The 25319-nt window shown below is 36.3% G+C and overlaps 1 protein-coding gene across 2 annotated transcripts in view; it reads left to right on the top strand.

Moving 5' to 3' along the window:
• Positions 1-25319, top strand: part of SNTG1 (syntrophin gamma 1) — an 859278-nt gene that overhangs the window by 543163 nt on the left and 290796 nt on the right. For both annotated transcript variants that reach the window (XM_058444122.1, XM_032759812.2), the window contains exons 7-9: positions 3145-3202; positions 4033-4076; positions 4165-4206. In XM_058444122.1, the coding sequence (XP_058300105.1) occupies positions 3145-3202; positions 4033-4076; positions 4165-4206 (144 nt within the window). The remainder of the gene's footprint in view (positions 1-3144; positions 3203-4032; positions 4077-4164; positions 4207-25319) is intronic.

The following is a 25319-nucleotide window of genomic DNA, read 5'->3' as shown; positions in this document are numbered from 1 at the left end:
CATGATGGTGAGTGGCTGTAATCCCAGCTACACATGAGGCTGAGACAGGAGAATCACCTGAACTGGGAAGTGGAGGTTGCAATGAGTCAAGATCGTGCCATTGAACTCCAGCCTGTGAACAGAGCAAGACTCCCTCTCAAAAAAATAAAATAAAATAAAAACAGAAAACCAAAAACCCTGTTTGGATCCAAACCATTCAAATTTCAGGATAAATTTTACATGTAAGAGAAAAACTGTGGTAAAATAAATGTTAGTTACATTTTGCATTTCAAAGATATTTACAATAGTCTCCCCTTAACCTTGGGAGATGCATTCCAAGACCCCAGTAGTTGCCCAAAACTGCACACAGTATTGAATCTTACACTGCATATAACATATATGCTTACATATACATATTCATGATAAAGTTGAATTTATAAATTAGCATAGTAAAATCTTAACAATAACTGATAATAAAATGGAACAATTATAATAATACACTGTAATAAAAGTTATGTGAATGTGCTTCCTTTCTCTCACAAAATGTTGTGTTGTACTGTACCCTGGATAACTGAAACCACAGAAAGTGAAACACAAATAAGCAGGGGATTGCTGTACAAGTCTGGGTGCTGAGGAAAGAATGGGATTATTGAGTCAACCCTCAGAAAAACTCTATCTCAAAAGCCTTTTCTCTGGACGCCAAGAATAGGTTTCCCAATGTCCTGCCATGGTAATTTGCATTAATAGTCTATGCATTAAATAAAAATTTGAGTTCAGTAGCAGAATAAGAGAAAGGGTGAAATGCAAAAACAGCTGAAGGAAAATACTCTGATAACAGCCTCACTGAGGAGACCAGCAAAATCATTGTTGTTCCCTGTCCCAAAATATCTGAATCACAATATCTGGATGATTGTTTCATCGTTTAATTCTACCTAAAAGTTCATCAGTTAATGATTCATTTGAGTTAACCAGCTTTTTCCTTCTAAGAAACGTAGATGCATCCTTAACATTCTTTCTAATTTCCAAGTATCTCTAGAGGCTATCAGTGACCTTATGCTAGGCCTAGAAAAGCCTTAGACTTCATTCATTCATTCATTCATTCATTCATTCATTCAACTCAACAAACATTTCAAAGATAGACCAGACATTATTCCAGGCACTGGGTTTACATTAATGCACAAAACAAGCTACCAAAAAACGTCTGCACCCTGAAGAAACGTGTATTTTAGTTAGGAATGGGAAGGTGAAAGAAAACAGTAGGTGTGAAAAATGAAAAAATAGCATGTTAGACACTGATAACTGTAATGGGACAAAATAGAACAGATAATAGGGGATTAGGAATTTGGAGTCCTAACTCATAAATATTAACGGTCTTAGAAGGGATTAATGCTAATCTTATTTACCACTTTAATGCTATGTGAGTTTCCTCATAAATTTTAATAGATGGGCTGTGTTAGCCTAATAGCCCTCCTTTATTCAGTGTTTACTGTGTGCTAAATAAGCACTTAATTTCCACCACACTGTCAGCCACAAATCATTATCTCTGCTCAGATCAGAGGCAGGGTCATCTTAGACACAGTCTGTGTTTGTTAGGGACACACAGACCAAAAAGCAGAACAAGTGGGAGCCATTGTAACCTACGCCAGTAACTTCCCCCACAGAGCTGAGGGGTGCGGTGCATGAATATTAGGTTGCTGTGAAATAGTGAGGAAAAGGGAATGGAGCAGTGGGTTTGAAATTCAGTGTGAGTAGGACAGTTTTCATTATCTTAATTATCATATTTTTTCTTAATATTCTGGAAGTAGAAAGGACTCTACTTGCCAAGAAAAAAAATTTCAATATTCCTGCTTTTCTAAAAAACTATTGACTATTTTATATTTAAGTATACTGGTAATTCAGTGCTAAAAATGGACATGCAAGGGAAAAAAGAATATCTCTTCCAAAATAATTTTTTGTACTTGAAACAAAAGCTTAGGTGGTTTACATATTCTGAAGATAGAACAACCTCAATGGAATTCAGATTGTCTTTTCAACTGGGCTGTGTTACAGGTTCTATGCTTCTTTTTATATGTGACACTTTATTCTTTTATGTACTGATTTCCTTTTTTCACTACTGCTTTTAACCTTCTCAACTCTGTAATACAGAAGCAGGATTTTTGTTCAGTTTTTAAGGATTCATTTTATTTTCTTTCACATAAGTTTAGCTTACTTGTCTTTCTTTTTTCATATCTCATTTCGTCAAATAAAAAATAGTACTACTGCAGGCCGGGCGCGGTGACTCACCCCTGTAATCCCAACACTTTGGGATGCCAAGATGGATGGATCACAAGGTCAGGAGATCGAAACTATCCTGGCTAACATGGTGAAACCCCGTCTCTACTAAAAATTAGCTGGGCGTGGCGCACCTGTAGTCCCAGCTACTTAGGAGGCTGAGGCAGGAGGATGGCGTGAACCCAGGAGGTGGAGGTGCAGTGAGCCAAGATCACGCCATGGCACTCTAGCCTGGGTGACAGAGCAAGTCTCCGTTTTAAAAAATAAAATAAATAAATAAATACATAAATAGATAATAAAAATTGTACTACTTCAATATTCTTGGCAGTATGTTTTACTCTGTAAATTGTTTAGTACGTGCTTTCACACAAAGAGGAATTCAATACTAAGGAAGGAAATGCAGATGAATCCCTCATTTTTCATGTATATGTGCATTCCGATTTTGTTTATCCATTTGTTCTGGTAAAGGTCTCTCTGCTTCCTTGGTATCCCAACGGATCACTGCACCACCAAAAGCTCTTAGCTGCCAGCACAGAATAACTTAGCAGGATAACAGTAATATATAATTATCTGGTGTTTGGAATCCTAAATGAGAATTTCTATTGGACAGCGTTGCTAGACATTGAAGAGAATGCCTATCTAAATACATAATCAATATTTGTTGATAAATGAAAACTTCCAAAGCCAATTGTTATTATTGGATGTTTTAGCAAAATTCTAAACAGGTAGATAATTTTCATGGGAGCACTGTCTACTTAGAGGAGAAATTCCACTAGTTTATTTAAATTCTGCCTGGTATCCACTTAACATTCCCTTCAGAGCCTGTGTGGTTTCTTAGCTAAAAGCAGCATTTTTTTAGATTAAAAAGTACAATATATGATTTTCTCTTTTCAGGGAGGAGCAGAACATAACATTCCAGTTGTCGTTTCAAAAATCTCCAAAGAACAAAGAGGTAATATGTTTAGAGAATTGTGTACCAGCCATTTCTTTAAGGCATTGTTTTTGAAGTGTGAGATGATATTTAAGGATCATAAATTACAATGTGATTGACTAGCTCCAGCTTCCCCACCTTCAGGCATTAGTGGCTGAGTCTGCTTCCTGGGTCCTTGCCCTTTATCCTCCTGTGGGGGAGGACTTCTCTCACAGAAGGGGAACAAGGCTGAAAGATAGGAACCCTTGAAAGCAGGTATGAGTTAGGGACTACACAGCTTTTCAGTAGTTTCATTAAACCAACAAAGATGCAAAACTAATGATAATAAGTCCCGTCTAGTAAAGACAATTTCAAGTATCTGTTTTTCAGTTCTCATTTGCAATTTTACTCAGCTAACCATTCATAAGAAACTGTAGGAAAAATAATGGAGATATAAAGCAGATGTCTCAAGAACTGAAATTAGTAAAACAATGTAATGTTTAAAAATGAACTTGGAGCCAATTCCATAGCTGACGGATTGAATGTCTATGTCTTAAACTTTTTCACAGAGACCTAATAATCTTAAGTGTGTGAGAAAATGTGGTCTTCTACCCTTAGAAGAGTGGCTCATTTTTAGTAACTGTTAGGTCTGCAATAGTAAAAGTAAATGGAAATATGTCTGCATATGTTTCAGTAATTAGACTGAATCATATTGTTTTGAATTTCCATTTTTTGTGGATCTTTTAAGATGCTAACCATATAAAACATTTAATTTTTATATTTGTAAATTTCATCTTTATTTATTTAAAAGTCCTTTCATCTGCATAACAAAAATAGTCAATGCATTATCAATTGTGCTTTTTCATTCACAGCGGAACTTTCAGGACTACTCTTTATTGGAGATGCAATTCTACAGGTACACATTTTATCACTATATGTGTGGTCAAAACATTAACTCAATTTACAATATGCCATGGGAAATTATGCTTTTCCTTTCATTGCAGATAAATGGCATTAATGTGAGAAAATGTAGACATGAAGAAGTGGTGAGTTTATGTTTTCCTAATGTCATAATTTTTCCCATGTGCAATTAAGAATTTAGTGCATTGCTGAAGACTGTCATTTCATTCATTAGGCAGATATGACATTTATCCAGTTTGATATCAAATTTTCAAATGTTCTCTTAATTTTTTTAATTAGAAATAGATTAATGAGTTCTATCAAGGATGAAATGTGTTTTGAAGAATCCTTAAAGATGGTCATTTTCTATGTTTTTCCAGTTTTTCTATCTACCCCTACCAGTCAATATCCACTAAATATACCACTAGGCGAAATATATCTCTAAATCTCTGTAAATGTTTAAAAGCTTATAAACAATACATTTATGCCTGTAGAATCTCACACGGTACAGTCATCCCTCCCTATTCATGGGATTTCACATTGGCAGATTCAGCCAACCATCTGTAGAAAATATTTGGGGAAGAACAATAAGAAATAACAATCAATAATAAAAATAATACAAAAAATAACTATTACATAGTATTGCATTATATTAGATATTACAAGTTATCTAAAGATTATTTTAGGCATACAGGAGGATGTGCATAGTTTATATGCAAATACTACAACATGTTATATAAGAGACTTGAGCATCCACGGGTGTTGGTATCCTCTGGGGTCCTTCCTGGAACCAATTCCCCACAGACAGATTACCTAGGAACAAATGGAAGGGCATATAAAGACTGCGTGTGTGTGTAGTCTGTGTGTGTGCGTTTGTGTGTTTGTGTTGGGGGGGGTGGAGAAAGAGAGCGAGAGAGAGAGAACCTTAACCTCAGGGCAGACAGGTTTAGCAATAGACAGAGTAGTCATCCAGTTTTATGGCAGTATTTTCTTAGATTTGTGAATATGCAGATTCCCAAGCCCTGGAATTAGATATTCTAATTCAGCCAGTTTGGGAAGGCCCAGGGATGTGGATTTTAGCAGCCGGCCTAAGTCTTTCCATTATAGGTGGCCTCTAAATTAAACTTTCAGAGAAGCTGAAAGGTTAAGGAACTTCTTTGAGGGTGGTGAAATGACGTTAAAAAAATACAGAAAGGAACAGGACTGTGGTAGGAATTCTGGGACATGTCTGTCGTGGTTGATTAAATATCATTCAAAAACCTCACTGATTTCTGTATCAGCTCCTATGGGAAAGAGTAGAGGAGAAATTGTATTTAAAAGTTTATACTCAAAGGTCAAAGAAAATAAGAAATACTGTAGGCCTGTTGCTTGTCACAGCTCTAGTTTATTTGGTTTTTGAATAGATTGCTCCTCTGTTAAAAGCTATTTAGAGAAAACTATGTTGATACATTTCAAATCTAAGAGAGGCAACCTCAAGTGTGTGAAAAGCCACGGCTGCACAAGAACTGATACGAAGGAGGGTTTTTAATTAGGAACACTTGGCATAACTAATCAAAGTTTTTTAATATTTGTCACTTGTCTTTGTCGTCTTAAAATCTTATTTGAGTCATGCTCTTGCCACTCTGTGCTCAACTTCATGTAAAGTATACATATTTCAATTCCCAAGTTGCCTACAAATATGTGCAAAGAAAACTAGTATTTTAGAACAAATTTGTAAACAAGTGAGAAACCAGCACAGCACAGAGTCTTCTATTTTTCAGATTCCTATGTAAATTTTAAATATAGTCACATAAGCAAAGCTGCTTGTAACTTGGCCCTTTTTTCAAAAGTACAAAGTGATTTTAAACTCATTACCCAGGGAGTAAAAACAAGTGCATTCTCTTTTAAAACCACATGCTGTTAGATGGAATGCAATTTGCCCTTCAGAGGCGGGCAGCATGCTTAGACAAACTGAGATGGAGCTTTGATTAAACAGATTAGTGCGGCATGAAAGATTAGAACACGCTAATAATTCCACTTCTGAATGGTGCTCATTCTGTTATAAAGGAAAGAAATTTGGGATTGTATTGCAAATTACATGTAGTCCTTCACAATAAACTTTTATTTTTTTCTGAGAAGCTTAACTCTACCAGCTTTGAAATATGAGTACTAATATTTTTATTTATTTCTAATATTTGACTTTCCAACAGCTATTAGATGCTTTGTCCTCACTGCTTATTAGCTAAGCCAATAGATTTACACCTCAGTAGAACAGAGATATTAATTAAATGTTTAATAATAAACCTACAAGGGCAGAAAAAGGTATAACAAGCTGAGAGAATGTAGGTGGTTTTGAGCTAGCATGCCGACGTACCACATTTCTGATTCCAAATAGCATGCTGATATGCCACATTCCTTGTAAAACACTAAATTCAGAAACAAATTGGGTAGGTATGGAAGCATGCTGTTCGTGCATGTAACTTTTATTTTATATACCTACTCTATTCCTTGATGTTAGAAATTCTGCTTTCAGCCTATGATCTGCTTTACTGTCAAACAGGCTTCAAAAGTCTAAATGTTACTTTAGTGTTGGAGTTAGCAGGTTTGATTTATATAGAAGGGAGATTTTACGTTGTCCAGGTAGTGGACAGTACCTGGTGCTGTGAGCAGTGGGTGCTCAGTAGATTTGTGGATGGGATTCTGTAACCAAATGCCTAGAATTAGATCACGGAAGCATTTACATCTACTGTATATATTTCTCATGGGACCAGTACGGGAGTGTAAGTGAATTCCCGGCTTCACCACATCACCGACTGCATTCTTGCTGGAAGATTGTTAAGGAAGAGAAGCTCACAGTTTCCTCATGAAAGGAAACTAGAACCAGTGCCCAGCACCGCTTGGCATGCAGCATGGTGCCATAGGGCTTCAATGCTCAGAAACAACTCTGTAAATTGTAGCTCAACCACTTACAAACATTGTAATTTAAGGTGAACAGAATGAACTGACCTTTTCTATCCCTCTATTATGTATTCATAAAAATGAACCATTAATAAATGTTATGGGAATGAATGAGAGTACCATATGTGGAACTCCAAGCACATACCTGGCAATTAATCGGTAATACATTATTTTGATGCCACCAAATGCCGCCGCTCACATGCTGCTGCTCTTCTCCCTATCCCCCCTCCGTGGGCACTGCTGTGTCAAGGTGGGACAGGGTCTGCTTAGGAACCATGATGGGCCCTGGGGTGTCACACACAGACAGAGCCAATGCTGCTGCTCAGCATCCCGTGCTTCCTCCAACAACTCCAGTGAGGAGTTGACATGGTCAAGAGTGGCACAGCAAGAGTGGCAAGACCGTGTGAAAAATGGGGATTCCTTGTTCATGCTAGCAGCATGTGTTTTTATTTTCCATGTGAGCATGTTTTGGAGCTTATGAGTTGTGCCTCCAAGACACCAAAGCCCATCAAGGAAAACGATCTATTGCCACTACTGATGTTAACATTGATGCTATTCTCCTTAGCACTGAATCTTAGACACATTAAGCTGATGGCCATCTCTATATCTTGTCATCTGTATTTTTCTTTTGCTTAACAAGTAAACTGATCACGTATCAAGAATTATCTGGCCCAGCACTTTGGGAGGCCGAGGTGGGCAGATCACGAGGTCGGGAGTTCAAGACCAGCCTGACCAACATGGTGAAATCCCATCTCTACTAAAAATACAAAAACATTATCTGGGCGTGGTGGCATGCGCCTGTAACCCCAGCTAATTAGGAGGCTGAGGCAGGAGAATTGCTTGAACCCAGGAGGCGGAGATTGCAGTGAGCTGAGATCACACCACTGCACTCCAGCCTGTGCGACAGAGCAAGACTCCGTCTGAAAACAAACAAACAAACAAAACAAAACAAAACAACAACAACAACAAAAGAATTGTCTGAGTGGCTGGGTGGCCAGGCGCAGTGGCTCACGCCTGTAATGCCAGCACTTTGGGAGGCCCAGGAGGGCAGATCACTTGAGGCCAAGGGTCCCAGACCAGTCTAGCCAACATGGTGAAACCCTATCTCTACTAAAAATACAAAAATTAGTCAGGCGTGGTGGCGCGCACCTGTAATCCCAGCTACTCGGGAGGCTGACGCAGCAGAGTTGCTTGAACCCAGGAGGCAGAGGTTGCAGTGAACTGAGATCATGCCACTGCACTCCAGCCTGTAAGACAGAGCTAAAAAAAAAAAAAAAAGAATTATCTGAGTGTCATCTATGTGAAAAGCACTGAGACTGAGTACTTTCTGAGGCTGAGTACTTTGTGTAATAAGAAAGAATATATAAATAACTCTATATCGGTGTAACCTTATTGGTATGTGGACATCATTTCTTTAGATTTTAATAATTGAGTATACAAAAAATTTAAGAAAAGTATTAGAAAGGGGCAATATGAAAACAATGTTTATTTACCGTGGTCTTCAACATATAACAATGGTGATCTTCCTCTCTTCACTAGAAATAATAGGAAATAAGATTTAACTATAGCAGAAGAATATTTGTTGAGTAAAAAGCATCCTAGTTCTAACAGGATAATCTATTCGTATAACTGAAATTTCCATCTAATGAGACTTTTGAAAGAGATCATTAGGCAAAGCAAGATGGATGCATAGCTGATTCCAGAGGTTTCCTTTTAAAGTAGCGTTTCTGCTTTCAGACTTGAGATTTATGGGTTTCAAAAAAATATGTTCATCTGCTTTTTGTTTCTATGATTCTCATGAATGGAATTTATTAGATAATTTGAATTGCAAAAATTAACACCTAATTCTGAAGTCATGATTTTGAACTAAACTCTAAAAAAATTCATAATTCTACATAATTCTTAAAGCACAGACTAACTAAAACTATGTAATTTAAAATGACACCTTCATACAAAGAAAACAAATGCTGATAAAACCTAATGCAAAAATCCTGGTTAATAGCATTTTGCTTGTTATGATATATGCCTAAGTTAATTTAAAATTTCCATTGGAGTAAGAACATATTCTTTTTTACTTTAGATTAATCAGACAAAAACAATACAAGAGTTATAACAAATTATCTGGAAAAAGGCATAAATTTATATATTGGAACAGTCTAGGAGGTTTTATGTGTCACCAAGGAACATATTTAGCATGTGAGTTGAGCACAAAGATCATTTTAGATTAAAATGTCATGAGGTACAAATCATGTTTTACCTAACTGCTAATGATTACATTGTTTACAATCTGGAAATAGGTTTTGAGCTCTAAGTGATTAATACTTCCTTAAGAATTCTAACCATACTGGATAGTTTTTCTTTGAATTAACTTCCACCAAGGAAAGCCATATACAATGTAATTTAACTTCGAATATTTCTCAGTGCTCTGGGAAATGTTTAGTGCAAAGACAAAAGGCCAGAAATACTGTCTACACTATGTCTGCTTTTGAAAAGAAATAAAATATCCTTGCCTTATTTTCATACTTAGCTTTGCATTACTACTTTTAGGGATGCCTTTTTTACTAGACCCACATGTCCTTCCCCTGTATAAGTTATGCATCCAGACAGCACAGGTGACATTTTAATGACATGCATGCTTGTACTCCTGACTGCTGATTCTTATCAAATCTTTATTTGTCCTCTTATTTTTTGAGTGAAGCTGAACAACTTAGAGAACTGAAAGACCCAATTTTGCAAAGCTCCATCTAGTCCACCTCTTCAGCTGTAACAAAATACTTGCAACTGGGTACCTTATAACTAATAGAGGCTTTTTTGTTTTTCCCTCACAGTCATGGAGACTGGGAAGTCCAAGATTAAGGCACTAACAGGCTTGGAGACCACTGAGGGCTGCTCTCTGCTTTAAAGATAGTGTCTTTTTGCAGCCTCCTCTGGAAGGGATGAAAGCTGGGTGGGTGCTCACATGGCAGAAAAAATTTGAAGGGCCAGGCAGCTCTCTGAAGATCTTTTATGAGAGCATTAATTCTGTTCATGAGAGTGAAACACTCCTGATTTAATAACTTCCCAAAAGACCACCACTTGCTACCACCACAATGGGGGTCAAGTTTCAATATAAAATTTAGAGGTACACAAACATTCAAACCTTAGCACCTTCTAATAATGAGACAAAACCAGGCCTGAAAAGCCAATTACTTAGTAGGGCCCCAGCCAATTTCCTTGGAGAGGAGTCTAAAAACAGGATACATCCCAGCAGGCACACCTAAACCAGGTCAAATTGGGAGGAGAAAGCTGGCAGGGCAGGCATGGGTGAGCCTGCAATCCCTTCACACATTCCGCAAGGATCTTCTCAGACACTCTCCTATCTGGGGGGTTGGAATGAGGAATGCGTGTTATACAAATTCCAAAATTTTCACATAGCTGACATTTTATTTTCAAAATAATCAGCTGATCAAACTGAAAGCCAAGGGGAAGAAACCGTATGACAATGGAGGTTTTAACGCAAGGTAAAAGTTTTGTCACACTTTCCGCTGTTTGATGTTGATAAAGGGCCTCATTCTGCCTCGCCCTCGGTTTTCTCATCTGAAGGATTAAGAGTTCGAAGTAGATTATTGTTTAGGTCTTTTTCAGGTAAAATGTTCAATTCTTTCATTGTCAAAGAACACAAACATTTGTTAAAGCCCACAGAGCTGCAGCACACACAGAGGAACCTCTAAGGGGGCTAACTATGGGCCTCGGTGGATGACAACGCATCCATACTGGCTCAGCAATGGTCACAAATGCACCATGCTGAGGCAAGATCTCAGTAAGAGGGGATCTCTTTGTATTCCTGACTCTTTCCGAATTCTCTATCAAAAGACAATTTTAAGGCCTTCCCAAGGAGCAAATGTACAATTTTAAGCAAATGAATACAGAGATGTGAGATTAGGCAAAATGTTTTTACTTCTTTCCCCTTTTGAAACACTTTTTATATGACAATGAATAACTCTTTAAAGGTAAAAATCATAAAGATAAAAGAGGAGGAGAAGAGAAGACAGGGGGCAAGGGTTGTTGGTAACTTTATTTAAGAATAGAGAGCAGATAGACAAGACAGGGGGATCTTGAAGGGCCAAGGGGCTGTAGCCAAAGCTGCCATCCAGCAAACATCCCCACTGCAGGCCTCAGACAGGAATTGTGGATGGGAGTGTTGAAAGGAAGGGTTGAAGAGGTGTAGCCAAGAACAGGCAATCGAATTAGAGTTCAAGAGGCTCTGAGTATTCAGCCCCAGGCACTGCCGTAAGTACAGTGAGATGTACATTCTGGCCATAAGTGGTCTGCGTTTGTCCTTCTTTCAGCTCTCAGAACACTGGCAGCCGGTTTCCCCACTCAGAGAAGAGGTGAGAGGATTCTTTTTTAGTGAAATTGATCTAACAGAAATAATCCACAAATAGTACATTTGGACTCTCCTGTTGCAAACAGGGTTCACCCTAAACCCTACAGTGGAGCCCAGTGGATAAACCATGAATCCTGTACCCAACGCTGTCAATTTGCTTTTCAGTGTCTCACTCTCAAATATTTTGTGATACCAAAGGATCATTAAGATTTGAAGAAAATCAACCACATCAAAGGAAAAGGCTAAAACAGGAAAAAATTTTGAGGAAACAGACAAAGCAAAGTTTATTGAACAAAAGGATTTTATATTGTAATATTTTCAGATAGATGGTGAAAATTAATTTGTAAATGAATTGATGCTACCATTATATATAAAAGGAACATGCAGAAAAAGAAGACCTCTTGGATATTAACACTTTGATATTCATCCTTAAAAATTAGATTACAAAAATGTTGCGAAACATCTCAAAATGGAATAAAGTAGCAAACAAGAAGGTGATATGACAAAGAATATGAGAGATACTACATTCAATAATTTTTACATTGAACCAATGGAATTCAGAAATAAAATATTACATGAAATAAAAGGAGTATCCATTATCAAAAGAATAATACAAGAAAAATATCCAGACTTCTTGTATATATTTTCCAATAGAAACACAATACTAATTAAAATAAAATAAAACAAAAGCATTTTACATGTCTACACTTGCCATGAAGTAGCATCACATTTTGATATTACTTTGCATTTTCCTAATGACTAAAAATATTGAACATCTTTTCTTGTGTTTGTTATATATGCCATATCACCTTTATTAATTGGGTTCACTTCTTCTTACTGATTTCTAAGAGTGTGTTTACATAATCTGGCTACAAGTCAGATATACAATTCGCAAATATTTTTTCCTATCTGTGGCTTAGTCTCTTCAATTACTTAATGGTGTTTTTGAAGCTTAAAGGTTTTGACTGTTAATAAGTCTACTTTATCAATATTTCAATTTTGTCAGTTGTGCTTTTGGTGTCTTACTTAATAAATCTTTTCCTAATATAAGGCCATACAGACTTGCAGGCATGTCTTATTCTAATGGTTTTATAGTTTTAACTCTTGTATTTATGTCTAGGTTAAATTTTGAGTTAACTTTTGTATATGGTAAGGTCAGGTGTCCCATTTATTGAGAAGACTATTCTTTCCTATTCTATTGCCTTGACACTTCTGTTGAAAATGAGTTGCCCTAAATGTTAGTTTATTTCCAAATTCTTAATGCTGTTCCATTAATTTATTCACATATACCAGTATTACATTCTTGATTCTTGTAACTTTGTACTATGTTTTGAAATTAAACGTTGGTAAACCATCAAACTTTGTTCTCTTTATATCTGATTGTTAAGCAAACTGTATGTATTAGAATGGTTTTAGTTTTTATTTTTATTTTTTCATTTGAGCATTTTATTTGAATCATCATAAGAGAGGAGGTAATTAAAATAAAATATTGAAATATATATTTATTTTGAATTTTCATGTATTTTTCTCCAAATGAAATATACCCTTTTTATGCATAATGATATATATTTTTTCTTTTTCAACTTTTATTTTAGATTGTGGAGGTACATGTGCAGGTTTTTTACCTGGTTACACTGCATGTTGCTGAGGTTTGGGGTATGAAAGACCCCTCGCTCAGGTAGCAAGCATATTACTCAACAATAAGTTGTTCAGACCTTGTACCCCTCCTTCCCTCCCGCCTCAGTGACTACTGCTGCCATCTTTGTGCCCATGAGTACCTGATGTTTAGCTCCCACTTATAAAAGAACATGTGGTATTTGGTTTTCTGTTCCTGTAATATTTCACTTAGGATAATAGCCTCCAACTTTATCCATGTTGCTGCAACAGACACGGTTTATTTCTTTTTTACTGCCATATAACATTTCATCATATATATGTACCACATTTTCTTTAATCTTCCATTGATGGGTACTTAGGTTGATTCCATGACTTTGCTACTGTGAGTGGTGCTGCAATGAACATGTGAATGTGTGTATCTTTTCTGTAAAATGATTTGCTTTATTTTGGATACATACCCAGTAATGGGAATGCTGAGCCAAATGGTAGTTCTATTTTAAATTTTTTGGGAAACCTATAAACTGTTTTCCACAGTGGCTGAACTAATTTACACTCCCACCAACAGTGTGTAAGCATTCTCTTTTCTCTGCAGCCTTTATTAACAGATATTCTGAAGGGTGTGAGATGGTATCTCATGTGATTTTAATTTACATTTCCTTGATGATTAGTGATGATGGACATTTTTAAATATGTTTGTTTGCTGCTTCCATGTCTTCTTTTGAGAAGTGTCTGTTCATGTCTTTTGACCATTTTTTAACAGGGTCATTTGTTTTTTTGCTTGTTCTATTGTTTCAGTTATTTAAAGACTCTGGATATTAGTCCTTTGTTGGGTGCATAGTTTGTGAATATTTTCTCCCATCCTGTAGGTTGTATGTATACTCTTTTGATGGTTTCTTTTGCTGTGCAGAAGCTGTTTAGTTTAATTAGGTCTCACTTGTCAACTTTCGTTTTCATTGCAATTGTTTTTGAGGACTTACTCATAAATTCTTTCCCAAAGCCAATGTCCAAAATGATGTTTTCTAGGTTTTCTTCTAGGATACTTACAGTTCGATGTCATGCATTTAACTCTTTGATACATCTCGAGTTAATTTTTGTATATAGTGAAAGGTAGGGGTCCAGTTTCTTTCTTCTGCATATGGCTAGCTAGCTATTCTAGCACCATTTATTGAATAGGGAGTCCTTTCTTGATTGTTTATTTTTGTCGACTTTGTCAAAAGTTAAATGGCTGTGGGTGCATGGTTTTACTTCTGGGTTCTGTATTCTGGTTTTAGATTGACAGAAAATTGCAAAGATAGTACCAAGAATTCTAATATGCCCCTCACACATATTTCCCTAATAAAATCTCTTGATATTATGAAATTATTACTAATATATTACTAGTAAGAAAAGCCTGCACTTTATTCAGATTTCATTAGTTTTTACCCAATGGCTTTTTTTTTTCCTCTTACAGGATCCCATCAGAATACACATTGCATTTAGTAGTCATGTCTCTTCAGGGTCCTTGCTTTTGACTTTTTTATGACTTTGAAAGTTTTAAGTAGTACTGGCCAGGTTGTTTTGTAGAATGTCCTTCAGTTGAGATTTTTCTGCTGTGTGTGTGTGTGTGTGTATGTGTGTGTGACTGTACTGGGTTTATGTGGTCTTCCAGAGGAAGACCACAGAGTGAAATTGCCATTCTTATCACATCGTATCAAGAGAAAACTACCAGCATGACTTATTACCATTGATAATAACCTTGATTACCTGTCTGAGATAGAGTTTTTCAGAATTCTTCATTGTAAATGTATCTTTTTCTGTCCAGACTATGTTTTTAAGAAGTATGTCACTATGCCCAATGCCAATTATGCAGTTGAAAACTGTGCTTTACTGTGTGAGGGAAGGCTATCTACATAAATTATTTAGAATTCTGTTAACATAGATTTATCTATTTTCTCAATTTATTATTTATCTGGTCATTTTGATAAATCACTATGGATGCATATATATTTATTTTATACTTTGGGATATAATCCAATACTATCTTATATATTTTACTGGTGAAATGGTTCCAGTTTTGGCTATTGGGAGCTCTTTCTGTGGACTTCAGTGTCACTTTTAAATACTCTAATATAGTAGGGTTTTTTTGTCGTTGTTGTTTGTTTGTTTTGTTTTGTTTTTTGCAGCACCTCAGCCTCTGGCACTAACATACCTTTCAGGCTGATCTTGAATATTTCCTGCCAGTTTAAGAATCAGACATTTCCCCTAGAAGTTCTGCTTGCCTTTATTAGAGAATGGTACTAGAAATCAAAATCTGGGTTCTAGATGTGCAAAGTAGTGGTGCTTTCTAGGCCTTCTCAGCTAGGAAGGAAACGTGTGTATACATGCCTGTTAATATACACATAGAGGCATACCTTGGTGATACTGGGAGTTTGGTTCTAGATACTGCAATAAAAGACCACGTATTCGGTACAGTGTACTCTGCTCCAATGACGGGTGCACCAAAATCTCAGAAATCATCACTAAAGAACTTACCCATGTAACCAAAAGCCAGCTGTACCCCAAAAACTATTGTAAAGTCAAACTAAAAAATAAAAAGATAAAAAAGAGAATATCACACTAAAGTAAGTCTTGTAAATTTTGGTTTATGAAAATATCTATACGGAAGTGCATATACAAGTTATATTTAAAATATACTATAGTCTATTTATGCATGCAATAGGATTATTTCTTAAAAATGTACATACCTTAATTAAAAATACTTAATTGCTAAAGACACTGACAATTATCCTAGCTCTCAGTGAGTCATAATCTTTTTGCTGGGATAGAGTTTTGCCTCAATGTTGATGACTACTGACTGATTAGAGTTGTGGTTACTGAAGGCTGGGGTGGCTGGGGCAATTTCTTAAAATAAAACAACAGTGAAATTTGCCACATCTATTGGCTCTTCCTTTCATGAAAAAATTTTCTGTAATGTGATGCTGTTTAATAGCATTTTGGACATCTTTCAATATTGGAGTCAATTTTCTCAAATCCTGCTACTGATTTATCAACTAAGTGTACATAATATTCTAAATTCTTTGTTGTCATTTCAAGAATGTTCACAGCATCTTCACCAGGAAGAGTTTCCTTTGCAATAAGCCACTTTCTTTGCTCTTCCATACAAATCAGCTCCTCATGTATTCATGTGTTTTCAGGACATGACAGCAACTCAGTCGCATTTTCAGGTTCTAGTTATTTATTTATTTATTTATTTATTTATTTATTTATTTATTTTGAGATGAAGTCTCACTCTGTTGCCAGGCTGGAGTGCAATGGCACGATCGTGGCTCACTGTAACTGCTGCCTCTCAGGTTCAAGTGATTGTCCTGCCTCAGCCTCCCAAGTAGCTGGGACTACAGGTGCGCACCACCACACCCAGCTAATTTTTGTATTTTTAGTAGAGATGGGTTTTCTCCATGTTGGCCAGGCTGGCCTTGAACTCCTGACCTTGTGATCTACCCGCCTTGGATTCCCAAAGTGCTGGGATTATAGGTGTAAGCCACCATGTCCAGCCCAGATTCTACTTCTAATTCCAGTTCTCTTGCTATTTCCACTGTTTGTTATTGTTTCCTACACTGAAAACTTGAAGCCCTCAAAGTCCTCCATGGGGATTAGAATCAACTTTTTCCAAACTCCTGTTAATGTTGATATTTTGGCCTCTCCCATAAAGCAGAAATGTTTTTTTAATGGCATCTAGAGTGGTGAATCCTGTCCAGAAGGTTTTAAATTGACTTGGCCCAGATCCCTCGTAGGAATGACTATTTTTGGAGCTATCACCTTACAAAATGTATTTCCTAATAACAAAACTTGAAAGTTGAAATTACTCCTTGATCCATGGGCTTCAGAATGGATATTGTGTTAGGAAGCATGAAGATAACATTAATCTTATTTTACATCTCCATTCAGGCTCTTGGGTGAGCAGGTGCATTGTCAATGAGCAGTAACCTTTTGAAAGGAATCTTGTTTTCTAAGCAGTATGTCTCAACAGTGAGCTTAAAATATTTAGTAAACTACACTGTAAACAGATGTCCTGTCATCCAGGCTTTGTTATTCTATTCCTAGAGTACAGGTAGAGTAGAATTAGTTTAATTCTTAAGGTCGCTAGCATTTTCAAAATGGTACACAGACATTGGTTTCAACTTAAAGCCACCAGCAGCATTAGCCCCTAATAATAGAGCCAGCCAGTTCTTTGAAGCATTGGAAACAGACATTGACTTCTCCTTTCTAGCTGTGAAAGTCCTAGAAGGCATCCAGCAGAAGGCTATTTTGTCTACAGTGAAAATTTGCTGTTTGGTGTAGTCACCTTCATCATTTATCTTCACTAGATTTCTTAATAACTTCCTGCAACTTCTCTATCAGCACTTACTGCTTCACCTTGCATTTTTATGTCATGGAGATGGCTTCTTTCCTTAAACCTCGTGAACCAACCTCTGCTAGCTTCCAACGTTTCTTCTGCAGTGTCCTCATTTCTCTCACATTTCATAGCATTGAAGAGAGTTAGGGCCTTGCTCTGGATTAGGCTTTGAATTAGGCTTTGGATTGAGGGGATGCTGTGGCTGGTTAGATCTACTCAGACAACTAAAACTTTCTCCATATCAGCAATAAGCTTGTCTCACTTTCTTACCATTTGCATCTTCACCTGAGTAGCACTTATAATTTCCTTCAATAACTTTTCTTTTAAATTTACAACCTGGCTAACTGCTTGTGCAAGAAGCCTACATTTTGCCCTATTTTGCCTTTCAATACCCCTTCCTCACTAAGTTTAATAAGTTCTAAGTTTTGATTTAAAGTGAGAGGTGGGTGAATTTTCCTTTCACTTGAACACTTACAGGTCATGACAGCATTATTACTTGGCCTAATTTCAATAATGTTATGTCTCAGGGAGTAGGAAGGCCTGCAGAGAGGGAGAGAAATGAGGAAATGAACAGTCCGTACAACAGTCAGAACACACACATTTATCAATTAAGTTTGCTGCCTTATACAGGTGTGATTTGTGGCACCCTATAATTATAATAGCAACATCTAAGATCACTTATCATCAAGAGGCTGATGCAGGAGGATCACTTGGACTGGGAGGTGGAGATTACAGTGAGCTGAGATCACACCACTGTACTCTAGCCTGGGTGACAGAGTGGAACTCTGTCTCAAAAAACAAACAAACAAAACCCAAAAAACAAAAAACACTGATCACAGGTCACCATAACAGATACAATAATATCTGTTAAAATAGTGTCTGCTAAATAATATCTGAAAAAAAATCCATTTTTCAAGTAGTTTGACTAACTGAAAAAGTCAAAATATTGTTGAAATTACCAAACTGCAACCCAAAGACACAAAATGAGCACATGCTGTTGGAAAAAAATAACACTCTGATAGACTTTCTCCACACAGGCTTGTTACAAACCTTCAATATATGAAATATGCAATATCTGCAGAGGTCAGTTAAGTCAAGCACAAGGAAACAAGGTGTATTTGTATCTATTCATACACATTTCTATATGTAACTATTATTAGCTACTCCTGAGTTTATACTGCTGTCTCTAACTCAACCCTTTATCACATGAAACACCACAGCCTCCTCCCCTTGCTCATCTCATTCTAACAAATGGTTATATTATCTGTCATTCATTTATTTAATTTTTAAAATCTAGTATATGTGTAGAGCAGTATCAGAATAAGCCACTCCACAGTGGGAAACAATTTTATCAGGTAGAGTAGAAGAATTATGCTGAGTCTCTTTCCCCTTTGTCTTACAGACCTTAAGTGAAGTTGCTTCAAACATTTGAAATACAGTAAGATTCTGTTGTCACGTTCTGCATTTTGTCATATCTCTCAACCTCCTAAGTTGTTTTTATTCTAAGATTTTCACACACTAAAGTTAACTCTTTGATTGTAAATTCAATGGGTTTTGACACCTGCACAGTATCATGTATATAGCCACCATTACAATGTCATACAGAATAGTTTCAGTGCCCTAAAAAATCCTCTAGGATCCATCTGTTCCTACTATCCTGGCCATGGCCTTCAGGAAGCCATGGATCATTTCACTGTTTCTTTAGTTTTTCCTTTAACAGAATGCCAAGTAATTAAAATTGTGAAAATCTAGCCTTTTTAGATTGGCTTTTTTCACTTAGCAAGGTGCTTTTAAGATTTATGACTTTTTTCCTGGCTTGAAAGCTCTTTTCTTTTTGTTATTGAAGAATATCCCATTATATGGATGCAGTATAATTTGTTTATCCATTCACCTGTTGAAGGGTATCACACTTGCTTCTACTATTTGTCAATTATTATATGAAGAGCTATAACATTTCCATGCAGGTTTATGTGTGGACATATTTTTAGAAATCAATTGGCTCAGAAAGCAGTTTCTGAATTATATGGAGAGACTATCTTTAGCGTCGTAAGAAACTGCCAAACTGTCTTCCAAAGTGGCTATACCATTTTGTGTATATCCCTGTAGTAAATGAAAGTTCCTGTTGCCCTACATGCATGCCAACGTTGTCATGCATTGACATAAAAAGTAATTGTCAAGCTCAAGGTTATTTTATACTCTGCTTTCTTTTAGAATTTTTATAGTATTGCATTTTAAATTTAGGTCTATTATGAATTTTGAGTTCATTTTTGTGAAAGGGGTAACACATCTAATTTAATTTTTATTTTTTGCATATGACTTTCTAATAGTTTCAGCACATTTGTCAAAATCTTATCAATTTCCCATTGAATTGCCATTGCTTCTTTGTTGATCAGTTGATTATATTTATGTGGAGCTATTTCTGGTCTTTTTGTTCTCTTCCATTGATTATGTGTATTCTTTTGCCAACACCATGCTGCCTTAATTATTGTACTTAATTGTAAGTCTTGAAATTGGGAAACATGAGCCCTTTCACTTTTTCTTTCCCAATATTCTGTTGCAATTTAAAGTCTTTTGCTGTTTCATATAAATTTTAAAATCACTTTAAAATATCTACAAAATAGCTTTTTGGATTTTGATGGGAATTTCATTAAATTCATTGACCAGTTTGAGAAAATCAGCATCTAAGCAATGTTGAGTCCTCGAATCCATGAACACGGAAAATCTATTAATTTAGATTGTCTTTGCTCTATCAGCAGAGCTTTGTAGTTTTCCACATATAATTCTGTACATAAATTGCTAAATTTTGACCCAGGTACATCAATTATTTGGTGTTATTATAAACAGTATTGTTTTTCTAACTTCAAATTTAAATTGTTTATTGTTGGTAAGTAGAAAGCAATTAACACTTGTATATTAAATGTCTATCCTTCTACTTTGCTATACTTCTTTATTAGTTCTAAGAGGTTTCGTGTTTTGTCTTGGTTTTGTTTCTGGTAGATTTTTTGATATGGTGGGTTTGTTTGGATTGCAAACTTTGACTCATACATGCTTAACTGGAATAAATCTCATTTGGTGTGGTGTATAAATCTTTTTATACATTATTCAGTTTGATTTGCTAATATTTTGTTCACAATCATTGTAGCTATATTCATGAGAAATATTGCTCTTAATTTTTTTTGTAATGCTTTTAAAAACTTTTATGGGTGTTAGGTTAATTATGTTATCACACAATGAGTTACAAACTGTTGCCTCTCCTTCTGTGTTCTAGACAAAATAGTGGAGGATTAGTATTATTTCTTCATTAAATATGTGATAGAATTTACTAAGGAAACTCTCTAGATTTCGTGCTTTCTTTTTGTAATGTTATTATACATTCGTTAAATATCTTTAATATCATTTAATATCATTTGTTAAATATCTTTAATAAACATAGGCCATTTCATAATATCTATTTCTTCTTGTGGAAATTTACCCAGATCATGTAAGTTATCAAATCTGTGGGCATAGAGTTGTTCACAGTGTTCCTCTATTAGCCTTTTGGTATCCATGGGATCAGTAAGTATGATCCCTCTTTCATTTCTGACACTGGTAATTTGTATCTTTCTCTCTTTATTTCTTGGTGAGTTTCCTAGCAATTTCTCATTTTCTTTATCTTTTCAAAAAACAAGCATTAAGTTTCATTATTTTTTTCCCTGTTGTTTTGTGTGTTTGCTTTCCATTTCATTGATTTCCTCTGTAGTTTTTGTTATTTGCTTTCTTTTTGCTTTAGGCTTTGATTGCTGCTTTTTCTAATTTTGTATTGTGAGAGCTTAGATCATTGATTTTAACCTTCTTTACTAATACATGCATTCAATGGTATAAATTTATCTCTAAGCACTGCTTTTCCTGCATGTCATAAATATTGATAAGATATATTTTCACTTCTATTGAGTTCAAAATATTTTTAAACTTTCTTCAGACTTCTTAAGGACTCACATGCTATATAGAAGAGTACTGATTAACCTCCAAATATCTGGGGATTTTTGAGGTCTCTTTATTTTACTGATTTTTATTTTAAATTCTTCATTATCTGGGAACATATTTGTATAATAAATTTTTTTTTCAAAAAATAGTTAAAATTTGCTTTCTGGCATAGAATATAGTCTGCTTTTATAAATTTTCCATATAAGCTTGAAAAAAGTATATGTTTTGCTACCTGTAAATGGTACATTCTATAAAAGTCTATTATAACAATAGTACTGTTCAGTCCAACTATATTTTTAAACAACTGCTACCTGCTTGAACTATCAGTTTTTGAAAAAAATGCCATTATAGGCTACAGTTATAATAAACATATATTTCTTCTTTCAGTTCTATCAGTGTTTCTGCCACACATATAGTAACATGCTGTTGTTAGATTGTTTAATATTGCTATGTCTTCTTTGAGATTCTACTGGTTTATCTTACTTGATTCCTCACTTAATCATTATTTAATTCCCCTCCTTAGCTTTGGTAATTCTCCTTGCTCTAAGTCCTCTTTCTCTGTAATTAATATATCTCCTCCAGCTACCTTGATTAATGTTAGCAAAGTATATTTTCCTCCATCCCTTTACCTTAAACCTATAGGAGTCTTCATTTAAAATGGGTTTCTTGTAGAAGTTAGAGTTGGGTCTTTTATATTCCCTAGATAATCTGTCTTTTGGTTGTTATATTTATACCATTCAAATATAAAGTTATTGATGCAATTGAATTAATATCCACCATGTTTGTAACGTTTCTCTATTTATTGCTTTGATTCTTTGTTCCCCTCCCCCACTCTTTTTTAACTTCCTTGGTTTACATTAAGCATTTGAGTAAGCCCATTAAATCCTTCTTTTATTGTATCAATTATGCTTTTGAAAACAATTAGTGTTTGTCTTAGTTTCCATTATGCATTTTTAAAAATCGGTATGCATTTTCAGATAGCACTGTGCTGCTTCTTCATGTGTAGTGCAGGTACCTTTTAACAGAGTGTTCCCAATTCCTACCTCCCATCTCTTATGACATTACTATGATTTATTTTACTTATCCATACTCTTTAGTCACCCCACATATTGTTAGTACTATTATTTTAAACAAAGAGTTAAGTTGACAAGAATGAGAAAAACAAGATAGTTTATTTACTTTCATTTATTCTTTCATTGGGGTTCTCCTTTGCTTGTGTGGATCTGAGCTTCAGACTTCTGTAATTTTTCTAATCCCTGTAGGAATTCCTACATTTCTTGCAGTGCCGAGTTCCTGGCAAGGCATTGTCTACTATTGTTTGCCAGATTAAGTGTTTATTCCTCTACTTTAGAAGGACAGTTTTATGGGACATAGGCTTCTGTTGGTGTCGTTTTTGTTTTCAGCAATTGACATTATTCACTTTTCTCTCCTCTTGCTTTCTTGGGTTCTAAGGAGACCCAGTAGTCTCAGGACAGCACTCCCTGTTCCCCTGCTGCGTGTCCACCCCCACTACTGTCAGGGTTCCATACTGCAGTCAGGTTCTGCCAGGCATCCTGAAAACCTTCCAGAGGCTTCCCAGCATAGAAAAATGAGTGTAAAGTAATTATCTGGACTTCGGCAACTCCAATATTCAAAATTCATCTAGTTCCTCCTCCCTCTAACCCACCACGTGCCAGCCCCAACTCCCCCACTTTTGTTGGGGCTCACACTCACCTTAAGACCTTTGTCCTTGTTGTCATCTCTTCATGCATTTTTCTTCTCTGATCTCTTCATGGTTTAAATTCTTGTCATTCAGATCTTAGATTAAAAGCCTCCTTATTGACCAGGCATGGTGGCTCACACCTGTAATCCCAGCACTTTGGGAGGCCAAGATGGGCAGATCGCTTCAGGCCAGGAATTTGAATTCAGCCTGGCCAACAGGGTGAAACGCTGTCTCTACTAAAAATACAAAAATTAGCCAGGCGTGGTGGCGTATGTCTATAATCCCAGCTGCTTGGGAGGCTGAGGCAGGAAAATGGCTTGAATTGGGAGGCGGAGGTTGCAGTGAGCCAAGATGGTGCCACCGCACTCCAGCCTGGGCAAGAGAGAGACTGTCTCAATAAATAAACAAACAAATGATTTTCCTTATCAAGGAAACTTTCTCTAGTAAGTCACATAATAGAAGCCGTTTGCCATTTTGAGCTACCCAGCACCACATAAACATTCTTATATGAGGGAACATTCTAAGAAAATTGGGAAATAGGTCCTTGTCTAGAACAACAAAAATGAATGGAAAGAATATAAATTCCCCCACTAAGTTCTCTACGAAACAGAATGTTAACAAAGCAACAAAGTTTAGCCGAACCTAATACTCCCAGTAATGAACTTTAATCCTAAGAAATAAGAGTGAAATGTCAGCATGAGATTATGTTCTGTGACAGAATGGCCAAGACATTGTGTCCAGAATTGGTTCTTTCTGGTGGGTTCTTGGTCTCGCTGACTTCAAGAATGAAGCCACAGACCCTCGAGGTGAGTGATATAGTTCTTAAAGATGGTGTGTCTGGAGTTTGTTCCTTCACATGTTCAGATGTGTCTGGAGTTTCTTCCTTCTGGTGGGTTCGTGATATTGCTGAATTCAGGAGTGAAGCCGCAGACCTTCGCAATGAGTGTTACAGCTCTTAAAGGTTGTGCGTCTGGAGTTGTTTGTTCCTCCTGGTGGTTTTATGGTCTCGCTGGCTTCAGGAGTGAAGCTGTAGACCTCTGCAGTGAGTGTTACAGCTCTTAAATGTGGTGCGTCTGGAGTTGTTCATTCCTCCTGGTGGATTCGTGGTCTTGCTGGCTTCAGGAGTGAAGCTGCATACCTTCACGGTGAGTGTTGCAGCTCATAAAGGTAGTGCGGACCCAAAGAGTGAGCAGCAGCAAGATTCATTACAAAGAGCTAAAGAACAAAGCTTCTACAGCATATAAGGGGACCCGAGGTGTTGCTGCAGGGGGCTCTGGTGGCCAGCTTTTATTCCCTTATTTGGCCCCACCCACATCCTGCTCATTGGTTCATTTTACAGAGAGCTGATCAGTCCATTTTACAGAGTGCTGATTGGTCCATTTTTACAGAGTGCTGATTGGTGCATTTACAAACCTTTAGCTAGACACAGAATGCTGATTCGTGTGTTTTTACAGAGTGCTGATTGGTGTGTTTACAAACCTTTAGCTAGACACAGAGTGCTGATTGCATTTACAATCCTTTAGCTAGACAGAAAAGTTCCCCAAGTCCTCACCCGACCCAGAAGCCCAGCCGGCTTCACCTCTCAACATCAGTGCCACAGTATAAATGTCCAGGTGTCAGCCCTGGTAGAAATATCTAAGCAAGGCATTGTTTAAAAATCACATAATTTTTTTTTTTTTTTTTTTTTTTTTTGTGGAGACACCCTTGTTCCTATCAGACTGTGTTTCGATAGCCATTGCTTCAATTTTATGAGCTAATACCTTTGCAATATACTTATAGTCTATGTAAATTAAAAACTGTCATCTATGTATAATACTACATAGGAAATAATACTAAATAGGAAACAGCAAGATATTACTACAACCTTATTAGAATGGCTACAATTCAAAAAAATTAAGCATACCAAATGCTGGCAAAGATGCAGAGCAGCAGAAACTCATTCACTGCAGCTAGAAATGCAAAATGGCACAGCCACTGTGGAAGGGAGTTTGACAGTTTGCTACCAAGTTATGTACTATCTTAGCATACAATGCCATATGCCCACTCATAAGTATTTATCCAAGATAAATACAGACATGTTCATACCAAAACATATACAGGAATGTTCGTAGCAGCTTTATTCATAACCAACAGAAACTGAAACCAAGAAAGAAGTCCTTCAACATATGAATGAAAAAGCAAACTGTGGTAAAATGAAATACTATTTTGGAATAAAAAGAACACAGACTACATGACCCTATATGTAGAAATCCCTAGAGTCCATAAAGCAAAGTTAGAACTAATAAATTTAGCAATGTTGGCA

The sequence above is a fragment of the Hylobates moloch genome, unplaced genomic scaffold, assembly GCF_009828535.3.
Source record: "Hylobates moloch isolate HMO894 unplaced genomic scaffold, HMol_V3 SCAFFOLD_9, whole genome shotgun sequence".
Lineage (NCBI taxonomy): Eukaryota > Metazoa > Chordata > Mammalia > Primates > Hylobatidae > Hylobates > Hylobates moloch.
The sequence above is the reverse complement of the archived record's forward strand: the minus strand, read 5'-3'. Positions and strand labels throughout refer to the sequence as shown.